The following is a 16,741-nucleotide window of genomic DNA, read 5'->3' as shown; positions in this document are numbered from 1 at the left end:
GATTTTCTCATTACTTTAAATGGCCGTATCTCATGTTGCTTCGAATGCGGGTATAGGAGAATTTATTTAATAATGAGATATATTTGTGAATGCATTTGTGTGGCTTTTCGGATTTTTCTATAAAGGTTATAAAAATATAAAACAATCATACGCACACCACTCTTCGGAGGGGTTGTTCGGGTGAATCGAGGGGAAACGCAATGGAAGAATGGTGCCTATTTTTTTCTCTTATACAGCGTGGTAAGACTTAAAATCGAGTTTCCATTTCCGCGTAGGGAAAAGGGGGGGTCACAGAAAAATATACAACAGTTACACCTTGATTTTATCGCTAGTGGATTGTGTAAAGTTAAAATCTAACTTTCTACATTTTAGGGTGGATATTACTTTCCGTGAATATCTTGTGTCCTTTATTATCCGTGGAATCTTATCTCAGCTACTGCTCTGTTGACTTGTTAATTAATGTAATTAATTAAAGACAGAAGATTTCGAAACGATTCTGCTCAATAAAGGTTAAAATCAAATGTACAGGAAGAAAGAAATTTACATTCAGTTAACGTACTTATTTTATGTCTTGAGCGAAAATATATAGGGAAAATAATATGATACAGAAGAACATAAACGTAACGTAAAAGAGTAGCGTAAATTCAAATCCTACTACCTAGAACTACAACTCAAGAAGTAGCAACGAAAAAAGAATTCTCAAATCGTTCGGTTTTACAACCAACTGGCATCAAAGCAGGCTGGTGGAACGACTTGAAAGAACTTTTTCGCACTAGAATAAATGTTCATCTTAAAATCGGTGTTTTCAATGTGTGAAAACTTCTGATTCTCTCGTCTCTCCGAATACTAACTTTTTGGCTAACTGTGCTAACATCCAATTTTTCTGGTTGGTTGGTTGGTTGCATGTTGCTTGTGTGTTGATGTCTGTGTGTATCTGGGACGATATTGCACGTGATTTTAGGCGCTTTTTGCGAACGTATGTGTGTCTGAGTGTGTGAGAAGTATAAAAATGTATTAAGCAACCGTTTGAGCGTGTATTTTTTTTCTATTAGGTTATAAAAGTTGCTTAATTGCTTTCTGATTTTATGAATTTCTGTGACACACTTTGGATGATTATTCTGAAAAGCTTCCTTTTTTTCTTTAACGACGTGAATGCATAGGCCAGCTAGATCTGATTTAAAATTATGTCGAGCTATGTACGTTCGTGTCAATTTTATGAGTTTGCACGACAGAACACTCTAAAATTGAATATAGATTTCGGCATGTGGATATCGGTAAAAAAGTTTTTTTCTCCAATACCACAGTGGGAAAAAGGAGGTGTGAAACGTTACTCGACAAGCCATATATACTTTAATGAATATTGTCGAACTTCGGAACATTTTTCACCAATATCGAAACACTTCAATCGTAAGAAATTCACAGTTTGAACGCTGTAGATTTGTGTCTAGCTAAGTCAATTGATTCGTCTACTGACTGTTTAGTCGATTTACCTTGGGGACGGCCCCGACTATGCGGACGCGTTTGCAGTTTGGATTGTGGCCGCTGACCAGCCCTGCCGCCGAATGGTGCTGATGCTGATGATGGTGGTGGTGATGCTGCTGCTGCTGTTGCGCATGTCCAGCTCCGGCAGCGACCGAGTCGCTAAATTCGGCCGGTGGAGGCAGCACCATCGCCACCCCAACTCCATCGGTGCCATCGACGGGCAGCGCTCCGGTGTCGGCGTCATCCGAGTCGGCCTCGATCGGAGGCGGCAGTGTTGCCAACGTTACCGCGTGCCGCTGTTGAATGTTTTGCTGGTTCGCTTTGGCACGGTTTGCTGCGATCGTTGCGGCTTGCTTTCGCGTGAGTGAGTTATGCCGCTGGAACCCAGTTGCCGGAGGACTTGGACTCTCGTCACCATCCTCGTCACTGCGTACGGCCGGCACTGTTGGCGTGATCATGACGGCCATCTTCTTCTGCTCCAATATCGATCCAACCTTTTTGGGGTCTATCGCTGGTGCCGATGCCTTATCATTGCAGGTTACCGTGATTTCCTGATCGCTGCTGACTCCGGAAGAGCTGTTATCTCCGTTGTCTTCGTTAGCTTGGTCCGCGCCAGGTTGTTGATTTCCAGTTTGGTTTTGCTGTCGGAGGAAATCGTTCGGGTAGGATTTCGACGACTTCAGCTTAGTGCGAATCTTCTGGATTTCTTCCACGGAGAAGGAATGTGGGACCGAGCTCGATCCGGAACTGCTACCACTGCAAGAATGGGACAAGTTAGTCATGCGTTTCAACAGTTCCTACCATAAAACCTACCTAGTGTTACTGTTTCCGCTCGTTTCGGCGGCCATGCCAGGGTTCACATTCGAGACTCCACCGCCAACCGTAACCTTACTCGATCCATTCAACTCTGCCGCTGCCAGACCTCCGTTGACTTTCTTGAGATTACTCCTAACCAGTCGGACCGAGTTGTCTTCCTCGGCATCGGATTCACTCAAACTGTAGTCCGGATCCGGCAGTGGCGGTCCGGAAGATTTGTACTGCTGCTGCTGTTGTTGCTGTTGGGGTTGCGCCGTCTGTTGCATAGCAGCCGGTCGACCCGGTTGGGCATACGGGTTGCTTCCTCCGCTGGTTATGCTGCCGGTTCCGTTTCCACTGATGGTAACGGTCGTCACGTTGATTGCGCTACCAGTACTCGAGTTTGAGCGGATTGATGAAGCTTTGCGGATCTGTAGGGTCAGAGAAAAGTTTTTGATGAACAAATTATGGGCCCAGTCGTTCAATCTTTCTTTAAAGTCTAGTCAGAACTTACCTCTGTGCTGGTACTGCTGTTTCCGCTACTACTGTTACCACTGCTACTCGAAGCCACGCTCGTCGTTCGGTAGCCCACGTTCCGGATATCTTGCGGCGATGCGTACAGCTTCGCATTGGAAGCTGGCTTGAAGCTGGACATGATTTCCGCCTCCTGGATCTGGGACCGTTGTTTGGCTTTCTGCTGGATGTGCTTCTGCAGTGCGGTGAGACACTCGTACTCGGAACCCCGCGAGATGTCCACCTTGACGACCTGTCCGATCGGGGGTGGTGGTGGCGGATGATTTGGTGGGGGGAGATTCAGTCTTTGCATCGACATGTGTAAACTGTGCACGTCGTCTTGAGATCGGTGTCCCTTGTGGCCAACGGTGTTGAACCAGCTGGCCGAAGGTGTTAGCGTTCCGGAACTTCCGGTAACGGAACCCGCCGTTCCACTGGACGCCAGATCCGGTGTACTGTGGAAGGTACGCTTCAGATCGGATCCGACCTGCGGAATCGGAATGGGACGGCCCTTGAGGGTACCGATCTTAGAGGACTTTTTGCGCTTCATTTCCGCCACACTGGCGTACACGATTGGTCCCTTTTGCGGAGAAGTCGGTGGCGTTGCCGCGCCGCTGTCAAATCCAGACTGGAACCGCGAACTGGTCATCAACATCGAGCAGCGATTGGCGTCAACGCCCTGTTGCCTTTGGAACAGTTCCTCCAGCTCGGCGGCTGTAATTCGACTAGAAGTGGGCCGCGACTTGATACTCGCAGTCCTCGGCTGCACCGGAGTTCCCGGTCCTCCCTGTGTCGGTGTATTGATTGCCGATTGCGACTGCTGGTGGATCGATTCTGCCGACGTAGACTTGGTCTGATTCGGCAGGTCATCGTCATCCTTCTCGCCGCCTCCTTCCAGTCCGGCGACCATCGATTTGGCACGTGCTCGTCCTACGCTAAGTGTTGTCTTTGGATCTCTTCGGGGTGGCATCGGAGCCGGCATCTTACATCCGGCCAAACTAGCTGGTCCTCCGTTCATCCGCCGGGGCAGTGTCGAACACTGACGCGACGAAACCGGCGTGCTCATGCCGGAACCGGAATGTTGACTGCCGTCGCCGATCGAACTGGTCCCGGCCGCCATCACGTTCTCCATCATCGAATTGACCAGGTTGTACGGAAGCGTGATGACCGTCATCGATACGAGCGAACCCGAGTTCCGGATCAGGTCGACCACGTGCTCATGCGAGGCACACGTGACGTCTTCGTTGTTAATCTGCAATGAAAGAATGGCTGATTTAGGTACGACGTTCATCGGAATACCGTGACCCTGGTAATACTCACGGCAAGCAAGAAATCTCCGGGCTTTAGTCCGGCCATGTCGGCCACACCGCCCGGATCCACATCGTCCAGATATTGAAGAGCCGGACACCGGGGAGACGGCTTCAGTTGCATCAACGGCGATGATGCTTTCGCACCTCGGAGAATGAAACCGAAGCCTCGCTTTGCTCGGTGCAGAACCACGGCCCGAGGTTCTCCAGTTACGCTGAAATTATACCCAAAGGAATTAGGATCAACTGATCTGGATTTCAGAACATCATTGGAAACTTACGCCTTCTTCGTCCTGGGTGCAGTCTGACTATTGTACTGTTGCTGCTGCCCCTGTTGTTGTTGCTGTAGCTGCTGCTGCTGTTGCTGTTCAACGATCTCATTACTGCTGGTGTTGATCACATAGTGATGATGCGGGGCTGACGTGGAAACATTGATGATACTCTTCTGCCGGAACTGCACCTCCTGGACGCACTGAGCCGGGAAAAAGCCGGTTTTGTTGGTTCCTCGTACGAACCCTTCCAGCAGACCACAATCAGTAGATCCAACTACCTCGATCACATCCCCCGGTTGGATCTGGATGTGCCCGGATAGGCCACCATCGTAACCCTCCATGCAGACCACGGTTGTACTGGGGTGGCCGATCGAGCAGGCTGCACTGTCCGAGTTCGTACCGACACCGGACGAATCGCTGATGATGTCGCTCGTGTCTCCAAGGCTTTTGTCTGAATGTGGAGGGGAAACATTGAATTGATCAGTTTCTGTCATCTGGAAGGATGAGGCGCTATTGACGCCCACGTTCAATTAAGATGAGGTTAAATGGGGCCGTTTAACCGTTGGCTGTTTATCGTGATGGATGGGTTGGTAATATTATAAACTGTGCCGTAAAATTAACTAGATCGGTTTTAAAGAATCTGAGTGATGTTGTGCTTAGAACGTTCTGTGTTCAAGGTTCTATGCGGTTCTATGTTCTGGGTGCTTGTACACTTCAGTGTTGAGAAATACAGTAGTTATGTTTTATTGAGTGACTAGTTCCACCTAGCGGAAAAAAAATCACTTACTATTTGGCGCATCATTAGAATACACTTCTGATTTTTTTAACAAAGACGACACTTATCTGCACTGGATCCTGAGATACAGTAGTTCTAGATTTTAGTTGACAATAACCACCAAGCACTAGCGCAAAATACTCGACTAATTGATACATCGCTGGATTGTTCTTGACTTCCTGAAGAACTTTGCCAAGACGCCATAATTGTATCTATACTAGTTTATAATAGATTGATACCCTTTAAGAATTTCAAGAATTTGAAGAACATCATTTTCTATGTCAAACGATTTTTAAGGATACAGGCTTTCTATAACTGAAATTGCGTTTAACTTTTGCTGCACAGTTTTACCAACTATATTAACTTTTTCATTTATGACTCGTTTATAGTTTATTCATTTATAATGTTTTTTTTACTTTATGTTAAACTTTTATTTTCAATTTTATATGATATATTTCAAATGATTCATGAAGAAACTAATGCGAAAAAAAATCAAAAACAGATGAACATGATTGAATAGTAAAAATACAAAACATTCAAAAATGGCTTTTTGTTAGTATCGATAAAACACATAGAGAACCGTATGAACGAGCTACTAACAACATACATGCAGCTATGTAATAGAGGTATGGTCAATGCTCAATCCGAAAAAAGAAAAATACCAAAGTACAAAACTGGCAACACTGTATCATAAAAATTCCTGGAAAACTCATCCGACAACTATCCCGTGACGTTCATTTTCTGGCAACGCTACCACCTACTGTCTATTCTCCCTATTCTTCCCGCACCCACTTACCTGTCACGATGCTAATGTCATCCTCGTGGCTCCGATGGCTGGACGATCCCTCCGACAGGCTCGAGCTCGCCGAACTGAACGGATGCTCCGATGGACATGGGGACGGTGGGCCCCCGTAGATACGGGACAGTGTCGAACCCCAACCCAGCCCGGAACGGCGCCGCGGGTTGTACCGAGGGGGACCACGGAACGGGACTGCAGTAAAGGGAATTTGGGTTGTTGGTTTTACATTTTGCCTATTTGGTATTCTGTCGCTCGTCATCATCATCATAATCTGAGAATCATAATCGTCTCACTATTGGTTTCGGTGAGATTTTCAAACAACGCAGTAAGCTTTGGAATGGGTGGACGCAGTCGATCGGCCGCTGGGTACGATCGTGGCCATCTATGATTGTGGTGTGAATGCGTTTTGGTGGGTGATCAGAGCACACATGTGACGACACGAAAAACTGATGATCAGTCAGTTCTTCGAGTTGACGGCCGAACGGAACTTCCTAAGCTAAGAATAAGGCTACACCTTGGTGCATATGCGAGCATTTTGCTGTGTTTTCTAAAATATGGTGGTATGTTTGACTGTGCTGAAGTGCTATGGGAAACATCGCGGTGACAAATGACTGACATGGCGCGAAAGCATTCGCGCTTTCCAAACAGTAAGCAAATGTGAGTCATGGCGAGGTTGCAACGTTGTGACGACTATAGGGAATTTACAAACTTATTGTTCGTCCACCTTCTTATCGAAATAGAATGATTGATTGTTGTCTATTGATTTAGTAAACGTGGCATTTGAGAGGCGGCACTAATATGGCGTTTGGAGGTGACTAATGTTTTTTTTTTTTGAATAAACAAAAAAACTTTAACAAGTCTAAGGGCCTTTTCAGAAATGCTGTAAGATTGATTGCAAAATTAGTTTAAGAATCTCCATATAAATATTAAGCGATTTTTTTCCAACAAGTTAAAGCCTATGGGTTCTGCGGAGCTTCCCCATTAGGGCAGTTCAGACTTTAAACATGTCAAAAATTCAAAGCTCCCATATGTTCATTACAATCCTTGGTGCAAAACTAGAGTCTTGTCAAATTTTCAGCCATTTCGGTGATGATTTAATGGCGGCCCAAAAGCAAAATAGGTTTATATGGGAATTACTATGGAGAATTTCCATAAAAGGTTCTCCACGCAGTAGAGCATCAACACATGGATGAAGTCATACGATCAAAGCCAAATTGAATTCTTCAGACCTCAATGATGAATGTTGCCGAAGACCGCATCTCGTTTCGACTCACGAGACAAAAGTTATTAATCAATATTCATCCATGCATGCTTAAACACAAGACCACAGCTTGATCGACACGCTTGACACGCAATCATAGTATGCGTGTTACCTTCTTGCACACCTTGCAGGGCATCATGTATAAAGATGCGCATGCAAGTGATAATTTGTTAAATAACTTTTTACCCGATTGTCTAAATAAGTTCCGGTCTTCGGCAACATTCATCATTGAGATCTGAAGACTTCAATTAGGCTTTGACCCTATGACTTATCCATATGGTAATGCTTTACAGCGCGGAGAATCTTTTTCGAAAATTCTCCATAGTAATTCCCATATAAACCTATTTTGCTTTTGGGCCACCATTAAATCATCACCGAAATGGCTGAAAATTTGACAAGACTCTAGTTTTGCACCAAGGATTGTAATGAACATAAGGGAGCTTTGAATTTTAACATGTTTAAAGTCTGAGCTGCCCTATTCCCCATACTTCAGGTGTTATTGTAGCTCAGCGGAACATTATTTAGGGTTGTGAGATTCGAGGTTTGATCTAATCTTTCAGGTCTCGAAGACCCCAGAGCACTTTGAAGGATTGAATAATGGTGAACTGACTTTTGACACGTTAACTTTGCCAATGCATCACGCTGGGAACAGCTCGCTGATGTAGTGTATATTTTGAATAAAAAATAACCCTAATGCAAATAGAGGATTGCTACGAATAAGGGTCTTTTCATGAGTCGTTTTAACTCAACTGGTTTTGTCAGTTCTTCTGTTTTTGACATGTTTGACAAGCAGAACAAATCTGCCAAAAAAGCATAAGTTGCCTTACAGTCGTTGACAAATTTGTGCTATTTCTAGCCGTCTAGTGGCAGAATCCCGAATTAAGCAATACATCATCAGCAGGGACAATAATAAATTTCACGATAATTTCGAATATTAAGCGTTTTTCGCCTATCTTTTTAACTACATACTTTCTTCGTCTTCTCTATGTAGGTATACAACTAGTCATCCAAAATGTACCGTAGCCGGGGCCCATAGCGTGGTGACTACACGTTCACTTCTTAAGTGAATGCTCATGAGTTCGATCCCAGCCCCGGCACTTGCAATTTTTCGTCAGTTGCTCTTCCCCCCGAAAGCAGCTGACACCTGACCCTCTTCTGAGCATATGCTTTAACGGACCCGGAAACTTGGATATCGGCTAACAGCAACTTATAATGGGCCCCCAATCGGACTGGAGATGGAACAAGAGCCACACATTGACCAATCCAAATTCCTGTGTAGTAGTGGTTTGTGTTCAGATTTCCCGTGTTAATCTATCTGTAAGAACTTTGTAAACATCTTTTGTTCTCACGTATATGGATAGGCTTGCATTAGGTTTCGTGACCCGAGCAGAGGGGAATATCAAATTAATAACTACAAAATTACAAAACCTGTTTTTATATCTCGTTTTGTTATTATTGTATTATCAAGGCATTACGTTTCCATAACATGTTTTGTTGGACAATCTTATTTTGTTATGACCAAGCTATTGGTATACAGCCATTAAATAATATTTCAATATTACATTATGTTGTGGAACAAGTTTGATTATTATTGTATTATTGAGAGTGTACCAATAATTCATGCTATTGCTATCAAAACTTAAACAAGTTTTGAAATAAATCCTACGTCATTCAACAACGTTATTTACAATATTTCGCGAGTTATGCTTACGGTATCATATTTGTTAAGAGGTGTGGTATATTACGTGACATTTTTTTTATTCTTATTCACTTAACCTAATTTTACAGCTCTTTTGTCCACTAGGGCACTACGTGAGCGATTCCAATTGGACGCTGCACTTTGTACAACGCCTACATGTATTCTATTCTAATTTAACTTTATCGTACTGGTGTCTTGTGCTGCTTCAACTTTTCTACCCTGTCCACGGTAGAATGATGAGCACGATGATGCTGATGTTTGGCTGCTGTTCCTTTTCCAGTCCGATTGGGGGTCCATTATGAGTTGCGGTTTGCCGATATCCAAATTCCGGGTCCGTTGGAGCTATATGCTCCGAAGAGGGTCAGGTGCCAGCTGCTCTCGGGGGGAAGAGCAACTGACGAAAAACTGCAAGTGCCAGGGCTGGGTTCGAACCCATGACCATCCGCTTATGAAGCGAACGTGTGGACCACTGCGCCACGGGCCCCGACTTTTACGTGACATGGAGGTGCTGTAATGTGTACAACACCAAGTCCCTGGTGGGCGCCGCGAGGTTTGAAATTGACTGAGTTGAAGCTGAAAAGTTCCCAAAATATCAGCCACTGCCCAAGTGGCGCAGCACCCTACATACATCAAAACGTGAACATAGCGACGATATTGAAGGTGGGTTTGAAAGGGACGTTCCAGATTCCGCATTTGACATGAGAATTTCAATTATAAAAATGTCAAACTAATTTAGTAAACTTGTTTGAACGAAGCTAATACAGACAGCTGAATCCAAAATTGTAGATGGTTTTGAATGGGATTTTTCAGAAATATTTTATACTTTCACATGTTTTCCCTGTCGTTCCAGAAGATGAAGTCGGATCTACCTATTTTTTGGTAAAAGATTACATGAATAGTTTAAAATACGCCTATGAGGGAAGAGAGAAACATAAGTTCGCAATGATTGTTCCGTTATTCTCACATGCTGGTCTAAATATGTATAGCATTCTCAGCCAACACGAAGTCATATATGATGTAGAAAAGGATGCTAATGTGGAGGCCATATGCGTACATGCTTTCATTTAACCACGGGTAAAGTGTACGCATATCGCCTCCACTTTAGCATCCTATTCAACAGCATGTGCAATTGTTTGATATCATAACTAATTTTGCTTTCGGGATGTTATCAATAACTCTTTAATATCAAAATTTGATATTGAAATATTTCCCAAATTCACTGTTATTAAGTTGTTATTGACACTAACAAAACATGTTATTAAATTGATTTTCCAGGAACAAATTTTTGTTATGTGACTTGTTATTTTGCCGCTTATGACAGACAAGTTTATAACTCAATATGTTATGTTAATAACATAAAAATAACTAATTCCATTATGCAGTTATTTTGCCAAAATAACGCATTTTGTTATGCTGTTATTATTCTCTTCTGCTCGGGGAGACATTTTTTGGACAACTCAATAAACATTCTCGTGCTCATCATTCTACCATAAACAGGGTAAAAAAATGACAGCAGCGCAACGACAACCAGTTCGATATAGTAGAACAAGAATAGAATACTTTTAGGCGCTGTACAAAGTGTAAGTACACACTAAGATCAGCTCGGTATTTTTCCCATCTTTTTACTGAGTTCTCAACAGCAGATTTAACTCGGTACGCTCGGTTATTTCTTTCGCGGATATTCCGTTAATGAGTTTCCGAGCTCAGCTAATGAACTGTCAAAAGTTACTGATGCACGGTAAATATCGTTACTGGTAAACGGTAAATACGATTACCGAGTGTACCGAGATAAATCTGCTGTTGAAAACTCAGTAAAAAGATGAAAAAAAAATGCTGAACTCAGTGAAAAAATTACTGAGCTGGAACATCTGAATCTTAGTGTGTACAGCTTCCAATTGGAATCGCTCACGCAGTGCCCTAGTGGACAAAAGAGCTGTTAATTAGGTTAAGTGATTGAAGAATAAAAATAAATGTACCGTCAAACACTGTAGTTTGCATATGTTTTCATGGGTTTAAAACCTTAATCATCAAGTAACAAAAACATTTCCGCATGACCTGAAGAACAATTCCTGGGTGACTGACATTTTTGAAAACTTTATGAGCCATTTTATGAAATGACCGCTTTGCTGATATTGATATTGAAATTCGTGTGTTAGTGCGCTACTTACTGTCAAAATTTCATTCATAAAATCGGCTTATAAAATGAACAATGGAACAGTGGAGCAAAATTAATTAGGCTCAGTGTACCAGTTATGGCTATAGTACCTCAAATTCGCCATAGTTGATTTTGAACGTTTAAAGATACAAATCACCAAGAAAAAAATCGTGAACAACAGATCACGATCACAAAAGATGATTGCAATCATTCAAACTTCACAATTTGCTCAAATTATGGTAGAAATCAATCATTTTCCTTAACTTTTCAGCCTCCTTGCACCCTATTTCGCCATAGTGTACCAGTTATGGCAAATCCCATAAGGAATGCATGTAAATAGTGCGAAGTGGAACCCAAATTAACAAATGTGTCCATAACTGGTACAGGGTTCCTATCATTGGCACACGCCGTAATAAATACTAAAAGTAGTTTTGGCTCCGTTTTTATATTTTTCCTGTATAGTATGAAAACTAATCAATCATTTGATTTATTGCTTACATTCGTCAGTCTTCTTCTTATTTTTGTAGAAATAGTGTTTCTTAGGTGGTGCGATAACTGGTACAGGCACCCTAGTTCTCAACTTTGTATTGTCGCTCTTATCTTTTATTAGAGTCCGGCGGCGGTCGTACGCCCGCAAGACATACGTCCGCAGTGACAGTCGCAAGGCAAAACAAAATCACGTGGGTTTCGCGAAGTGACAGATGTTTTTCAATGTATTTGTGATGAACGGTAGGAGTGGCTCAATGAAATGAGTGTGTTTGATGTTAAACCCCATATAATGGAATAAAATACCTTTATAATCTGGTGACGCTGTTATGATTAGTAACTGTCGCGCTTCTATCAGAAGCCAGAGGCAAATAATCGCCATATTCTGGTTTTTCTTGAGAGGCATAATAAATAGTTACGGCTCACGTCTAATAAATAATGAAATACTCATGCGATACGGAGAATTTAGAACCTGGCTCACTGAGGAGATGCCGGAACTCAATATCTGTCATTTTCAAATCCAAGAAGACGACCTCGGGTTGTGTGGAGATAACACAGCGCAACATTTTTTTGTCTCAAGAGCAAACTTATGTGTCTCCGAAGGATTTTGGGCCGCTGAATCCAAATCCGGGCTCAGATTTGCTCCAACACGTCACAATTTTGAGCTACACTGTAACAGGTGGGAAAATCCAACAATAACTGTTTGTTTAAATGCCGATATAAAAAAGCTCATCCAATTTTATAGTTAAAGCGTTCGCTTCCAATCGGTAAACCGATGGAACATGAGTGTAGAACAGAAATGTGGATTGAGATGGGCGGCATGTGGGCGTGAGCACTTTTAACATCTACAATATCTAAAATCTACTTAAGATCTAATAACTTATATTGGGTACCAATGTATTGGGGTTTCGCGACGAGATTTGGACAAATATCTACAATTTAAAACGAGACAGACAATCGGGAACAGGTTTAAAAGCTCGTTGGAGGAATAAGGACAACCTTCGAGATAAAAAAAAAGGAAAACGATCAACTTCCGCCAAGGAATGTATACGTAGTAGTTAAACTTAACTGTCGTATGGACTACTTGACTCTTCTTAGCCTAAAAACTCGTCCATTTCTAGTTTTGATCTGAAGCAGACAAGTTGTGATTTAAAGTGATCTCTAGAAAAAATCCAAGTCAGTAGCACATGGTGGAAAAATCTAAGGCTGTGTAAAGATTAGCTTCAAACTGAAACCAGTGAAAGATTTACTTTAAACTAGTTCCAATCGGAGTTATTAATCAATTTGTGAAAAAGTGGCCCGAGTAGTTACGTGACCACTGTTAAGGTAAAATTATCTAATCAACGCAGTTAATAGAAGATTTAACCTGAATTTAACCTTGATATAGAAATTAAAACGAAAAGATTGTGAACAGAAGTGCAGGCTACGATAGGAGCTGGAAGGAAAACGAAGAGGTAGATATTTGTGTGGTTTTTAATCATGGGTGTGTGTTAACCGGTTTGTGGCTTAGCCACATCACGTGGCTTTTCTTTGGTTTTTGGATCTTAATCCACAGCGATCCCGTCGTGATCCACCTGGTAGGTGGAAATCAAACCGGCGTCCGATTACACGCCGCGTGTAAGAACCGTGTCACTGCTCACATCGCATTTTGTGAACGACCCACGAGCACGTGGTCGATCTCGGAACTCATCCAACATCGTGTACCGATCGCTCCGACGCCACTACCTACGATCGGGTTTGAGTGGAGAGCGACGCGAGAGGCTGCGGGCGCGTGCTGATCGTACGGATGAGATCGGCGCCGCGTACACCTGAATCACGCACCTGAGCGAGCAGTAAAACCTCGCCGGAGTCCCAATAGCCTAGAGCCGGTGGTTGAGAGCAACGCCTAGGAGCGCAGCATCGGGAGGAGTTCATCAACGGCCGCAACGTGTATAAGGTACCTGCACACCAAAAATCGATTCAAGGTTTCAGCAAAACTTTGCTGAATTTTGCCGAGCTGAAGGTTTCAGCAAAAATTTTGCTGAAATTCAGCAAAATTTGCTGATTTGTTCAGTAAACTCTGCTGATCACCAGTAACGTTTTGCTGAAATTCAGCAAACTTTGCTGAAAGTTCAGCAAAAAAATTGCTGAAAGCGTTTAGTGTGTGTAGTATAAGCTACAACCACACCCCTAGGGAACACTAGATGTAGATTCGGAAGCTGTATGAGAATCGATGAATATAGATATAGGCCTAACCAGCTCACAGTGAAATTCTAGCGGTGTATTGAGTTTATTAGGGGAAGGGGAGTTTTATTTTGCTTATTTTAATCGGTCGTGAGAATTGAGACATTTCGGTCGCTGAATTCGTTGGCATTGGTTTTGAGTGAGTACATAACATATCCGGGGTTAGAATTTTTGAATCTGACAGGCTGGAGAACCTGCCCTGAGGGTCTCTCTCGGGTTAGTCGGGCACGCAACTACGGTATTGGCATCTCTGCTTATCGCAGGGTTGGCGCAAAAAGCCGGTACCGGAAAGAAGGTACTATTAGAAAATCCCCGCACTTTACAACACCTCAATTTATAGGGCCAAATTAGCGATTTTGGGCTTTTTTGACTGCAAGCCATAAAGCATGTAATTATTTTTTCTAAGCAATCAAAGTGTTAATTGGTCAATTAACATCTAAATTAACGACTCATGGAAAAAATTTCGTTTTACCTTATTAAATTTGATAGTTTTAAGCATTTTATGTTAGTATGAAAACTTGCATGCAACTTTTGGAGGGTGACTTGTATGGGAAATATCGTATCTAACATAAATAGCTTAAAACTATCAAATTCGATTTGATAAAACGAAATATTTTGCCTGAGTCGTTAATTTAGATGTCAATTGACCAATTAACCTTTTGAATGCTTAAAAAAATATTTCCATGCTTAATGGCTTGCAGTCAAAAAAGCCCAAAACCGCATATTTTGCCCTATAAATTGAGGTATAGCTCAAAATTGTGACGTGTTGGAGCAAATTCGGATTCAGCGGCCCAAAATCCTTCAGAGACACATAAGTTTGCTCTTGAGACAGACCAAAAGTTAATTTTTGTTACGCTGTGTAATGAGCCATTTTACGAAACGACAACATGACAACAATGTTGATGATGATATTGATTTTCACGTGTTCGGACGCGATCTCCTGTCAAAATTTCATTCATAAATTCGGCTCGTAAAATGGACTATTGATAACCTTTATAGCGTCCATAAATGACGTAGCCCCTCCTCTTTCGTAGCATATTTTCCCATACCTAATACATGGCTCGTCACACAATACCAAACCCCCTCCCCCCATAAATTGCTACGTCGTTTATGGACGCTCCCTTATAGGTATTCAAGAAAAGGCAAGTTTCCCGAGCAAGTTTTAGGGGGTTCTCGAAGGCATTTCAGAGAAATTTTAGCAGGATTCAATTCACAAGCGTTACAGTAGTGCTACAAAGGGGTTCAGGTGCATTAAAGGAGGTTTCAGAGACGTTTGAGGAGGACTTGAACATCCCGGCCTTAAACATCCCGGACCTGAACATCCCGGAACTGAACGTCCCTAAACCTCCTTAAATTTCCGAAATCACCTCGTATCCCTTGTAACGCACCTGAGACCCTCCACAAAATAGTAGTTTACGCAACAAGGTGCAGAATGAAGATTTTTACAGCATGAGTCGTACATTTATCCAACGAGGCTTGCCGAGCTGGATAATTACGACATTACGACGAGTGCTGTAAAAACCGAGTTCTGCACCGAGTTGCGTACAACGTTTTTTTGCAATTCCATAGAGTACCACTTGACTATAGTTCTTAACAAAGCTTTTTCATCAAACTGTACACGATGTGTATAGCCATGTTTAAGAAAGTCTGATCATAGCAGGTTATACTGTGCAGTTGTCACGATTTTTCAAACCAGCGTCCAGAAAGCATCATGAAGTCGATCAAAACTGAAAACAGTGATGTAATGGTTCATAACGCAACGCAAATCAGTGCTGTAATAAACCATTACAGCACTGTATATTTGGTGTGGGAAGTAGGCCTTTTTCTGGCAGATTTGCGTGAGGTAAAACAACCTATTACGATGAGGAATTGCAAAAAAAAAAACATTTTGAAACGCACACCTCTGAAACCAGCTGAAAAGCCTATGAAGCTCCTTAAAATGCCTCCGAGTACCCGCTGAAACCCCTCCGAACTCTTCATAACGCACCTGAGACTTTCATCAAGAACGCAGTATCATCACGTCCGATACCATAATGTCACATAGTATATTATGGGACAGTATGGCCTCGGACGTTGTGATCCGGCCCCGCCTGAAACCCCAGACAGCATATCTTGAGACTCCTGTAACACCTCTGAAGCCCGCGGAAATTCGTCTATAACTTCCTGAAATGCCCCCGATAAACCCTCTTGAACCACCTCGAACCCTCAGTAACGCACCTCATACCCTTTGAAACCCCTAAAACGCACCTGTAACGCCTCTGATCGCCACTTAAAATCTTCTGATACTCCCTGTAATGCATCCGCACACCACATTAATCCACCCCCAAAGGGATCCCTTTATCGCCCCAGAATTCCAGCAATTTTCGAAAGGGAATTCATTGAGCTCGCCCTTGTCCGGCAACCAGGGATGGGAACACTCACTTTCAAAGAGTTACACTCACTTGCTATTTTCTCAGCTCAGAAGCGTGCAATCAAGAAACGATGTATGGACGACTTTTGCATTGTGGTTTTGTCTAAAACTTTGCCGAACAGAGTAGGAGTCGCACACGCATACCGAAGTCGTGAGGGAGCTGCGAAGGTAACTCTCCACGAGGTGAATGTAAATTACACTCACCTCGTGGAGAGTCGCCTTTACAACTCTGTAACGACTTTGGTATGCGTGTGCGACCCCTACTCTAGAGGAATTCTTATAACATTACTTTGAGAATTTTTTGGCTAATGCTTGAAAAATTCCACTGAGACATTCTTAAAAGATAAAGATAGAACTTCTTCAAAGAGATTTCCGGGAGGAAATACTAAAAAATGCCAAAGTATCATACGGGGAAATTCCCGAAGGACAATGTTGAATTTTTCAAAGATTTTCTTACTAAAGTACCTTCAAGATTATTTCATCTGTTCACAGAATATATTGGACCCGGGGCAAGTTCATCTCGGGACCCACGGAATTAATTCCCTTCCGAATCTTCCGGAAATC

The 16,741-nt window shown here is 42.7% G+C and overlaps 1 protein-coding gene across 4 annotated transcripts in view; it reads right to left on the bottom strand.

The window, feature by feature from the left end:
• Positions 1-887: 887 nt before the first annotated feature.
• LOC109402136 (SH3 and multiple ankyrin repeat domains protein 1) overlaps positions 888-16,741 on the bottom strand; it is a 594,309-nt gene continuing 578,455 nt past the window's right edge. For 2 of the 4 annotated variants that reach the window (XM_062856236.1, XM_062856239.1), the window contains 6 exons: positions 5,941-6,135; positions 4,379-4,820; positions 4,111-4,312; positions 2,792-4,042; positions 2,296-2,708; positions 888-2,238 (listed from right to left, as the gene is read on the bottom strand). In XM_062856236.1, the coding sequence (XP_062712220.1) occupies positions 1,467-2,238; positions 2,296-2,708; positions 2,792-4,042; positions 4,111-4,312; positions 4,379-4,820; positions 5,941-6,135 (3,275 nt within the window). In that variant the 3' untranslated portion in view covers positions 888-1,466. The remainder of the gene's footprint in view (positions 2,239-2,295; positions 2,709-2,791; positions 4,043-4,110; positions 4,313-4,378; positions 4,821-5,940; positions 6,136-16,741) is intronic. The other 2 variants (XM_062856238.1, XM_062856240.1) reach the window with 1 other exon arrangement.

The sequence above is a fragment of the Aedes albopictus genome, chromosome 3 (genome assembly GCF_035046485.1).
Source record: "Aedes albopictus strain Foshan chromosome 3, AalbF5, whole genome shotgun sequence".
NCBI classification, from domain to species: Eukaryota; Metazoa; Arthropoda; class Insecta; order Diptera; family Culicidae; genus Aedes; species Aedes albopictus.
The sequence above is the reverse complement of the archived record's forward strand: the minus strand, read 5'-3'. Positions and strand labels throughout refer to the sequence as shown.